The following is a 2,627-nucleotide window of genomic DNA, read 5'->3' as shown; positions in this document are numbered from 1 at the left end:
ATTTGACTAGAAAGCACACAAAATAAACATTCTAAAGGGCTTTGAAATTAGCTCGATTGAACCAAGAAAAGGCTAATGCACAAGCTCAAAGTGAAAAGGAAAATCATGACAATGCCACTTTGGTTTCTAACCTCTAAAATCTCTTCATTTGGAATTCATTTATGCAAAAGCTTGGTGCGTCAATTAAAAAAAAAAATGGCACTCTGATTGCGTTACAGAAAAGAGCCGTACTTGTAAATGCTCAAAATATAGGGGGTATTATGATAATTTCTAGTTTCCAATGGGGTTTATCTTCTCACTATTATAGTCTTAAAAAATTAATTACATCGATCCACTCTTAAGACTTAGTGCCCCAACAACGCAAAAGTGGTCTATGTCCCCTTTGTTCTCTTCATTATGAATTTAAAAACCAAAAAGCAGAATTAAAGTTTGAATTGTTTAATTTAACTGTCAATTTTCAAATTATCTCTAGGATTTTTGTGCTCTTGATAGGATCATCAGCAAGCCGCTAATGTAACAATATAGATACATGAGGGAAAGCATAACATTTTGGCCCGTCCAATATTTCTCTCTTGAATGAGAGGAAAATAAAGAGATATATATAGCTAAATATAAGGCAGATATATACAAAAGTGTAGTACGTGTGCTTTGAAACACGAAATAATGGGCCGCATGGTTGTGAAGAAGATCGGTCTCCTCTTTCTCCTCATTGCAGGATCACTTTTATCAACTTCTCTGGCAGGTTTATGTCGTCCTTTTATCTCTCTCTCTCCCCCTCTCTCTCTTCTTTGTTGCAGCTTTTAATGCATAACGATATGGCACTCACATTGTCAGAACTTTCACTATATAGTAAAAGGCCCAAAACATGCTTCTGCATGTGCATGTATATGTGCATATGTATTATATATAGATATATAGAATAGGGAAAAGTACTGAAATTATTCTTTGGCTTCAAGTTAGTCATAATTTATCAGAATGAAATAACTCAAAGACCATTGTTTATAAGTATAATCTATAAGCATTATGCACTTACAGAAACCAGCTTATAATCATAGTTCAATGACACGCTTAAGAAAATTAATTAATTGATATTTCTAAGAGCTAGTTAAAGTTATATATATATATATATATATATATGGAAACTGCACTTATTTTCTTTACTAAGTTTAAGCTTCTAATAGTGCAAAGTGTATGATCACAAAATAAGGTAAAATATCCTCTATAAATACTCTAGCTGGCTAGTTACGCATATATTTTCCTTTTGCTTGCCTATATATATACTATACACGCCATATAGCCATGCATAAATATTGTTGATTTTTTTTTTTTGGTTTATAATGTTTGTATAGAGTGTATATATAAACACAGCTTGAATTGCCTTGAACTTGTAGGTAGACAGTTGATTAACTCGGCAAACAAGTTTTCTAAAGCAGTGGATGCAACTCTTGATGAGGTTTGTAGTTTATTAATAATAATAATAAAAAAGTGCCCATCCTTATTAGCTAACTTTTTTTTTTCCTTCTTCTTATTAGTTGATTAAGGTTTTAATCTTCCTATTAAATCAACACACACACACACACACACACACACATATATATATATATATATATATATATATAAACAGATTAAACAGTTTCAACCATTAATCATCATCAAAACCTCTCGTATTGTTTAATTTCTTCTTCTTTTCAGGAATATTATGTATATTTTTTAATGGAAATCTTTTGTACTCATCATTATGAATAAATATGCTAGCTCGTTTGTTTCTTGTAGATTATTCTGGTCCATTTAAAAGCAGAAAGAAAAAAAAGAAAAAAGGAAACTCTGGACAGAAATAATGGTATTGTAACATTTCAAGTTATTTGTTTGTGTGGTAGGAAATGTTAAGGAAGCCAATGAACCACAAGGAAATTGCCATAGTTCATGAAAGGCTTCTGAGGGCTAACACCAAAGACTATGGAAAATACGACCCAGCACCAGCTCTTGTTAAGCCTCCTTTCAAGCTCATTCCCAACTGATCATGCTCATCACGATCAGTATATTATATGTATTATATATATATATATATAAATATATACATATGCACATAGGAGCTGGTTGTCAGTCTCTGAGTACTTTTGTAGAATATGATGATCAATAAACGAACTTAAATATCCAAAATAGTTTGTATTAGTATATATTGTGGGAATGCATGCATATATATATATATATATATATATTAAGTTTTGAACCCCTAATATTATGAGTATTTGTGCATTTTTGCACAGGTATTCGTCAGCCCTAATTTTTTATAAACTTTATGCGTGCTCTGTTTAACCGGTTTTTTGTTTTGTTTTTTTTTTTTTTTCCGTTTATTATTGATTATTAGGGACTAGGGTTTAATTCCTAACATATATTAAAAAATGGGTGAGGACGGAGTCAAAGAGTACTCGTTGGGGGACCTGCCAATACTTACACTAATCCCTGCCATGATGTTTATTATGAAGGAAAATTTCAATAATATTATAAACTAAATTAGAAATTCAACCTAAATATTTAATTCAAATTTATTACTATTACAAAATTATATATGTATATCGTGACGGGGAGTGCTTTCCCGTTTCCGCTCCGTCCCTAAAACTTTATCC

The 2,627-nt window shown here is 31.3% G+C and overlaps 1 protein-coding gene across 1 annotated transcript; it reads left to right on the top strand.

Annotated features, from left to right (window-relative positions):
• The first annotated feature begins 588 nt into the window (after positions 1–588).
• LOC21392100 (protein CASPARIAN STRIP INTEGRITY FACTOR 1) lies at positions 589–2,018 on the top strand. The gene is made up of 3 exons (XM_010107046.2): positions 589–742; positions 1,392–1,453; positions 1,878–2,018. The coding sequence occupies exons 1-3, from the start codon at positions 664–666 to the stop codon at positions 2,016–2,018; spliced, it is 282 nt and encodes a 93-aa protein (XP_010105348.1). The 5' UTR covers positions 589–663.
• The last annotated feature ends 609 nt before the right edge of the window (positions 2,019–2,627 follow it).

The sequence above is a fragment of the Morus notabilis genome, unplaced genomic scaffold (genome assembly GCF_000414095.1).
Source record: "Morus notabilis unplaced genomic scaffold, ASM41409v2 Scaffold326, whole genome shotgun sequence".
In the NCBI taxonomy this organism is placed as follows: Eukaryota; Viridiplantae; Streptophyta; class Magnoliopsida; order Rosales; family Moraceae; genus Morus; species Morus notabilis.
This window is presented reverse-complemented; position numbering and strand designations above follow the sequence as displayed.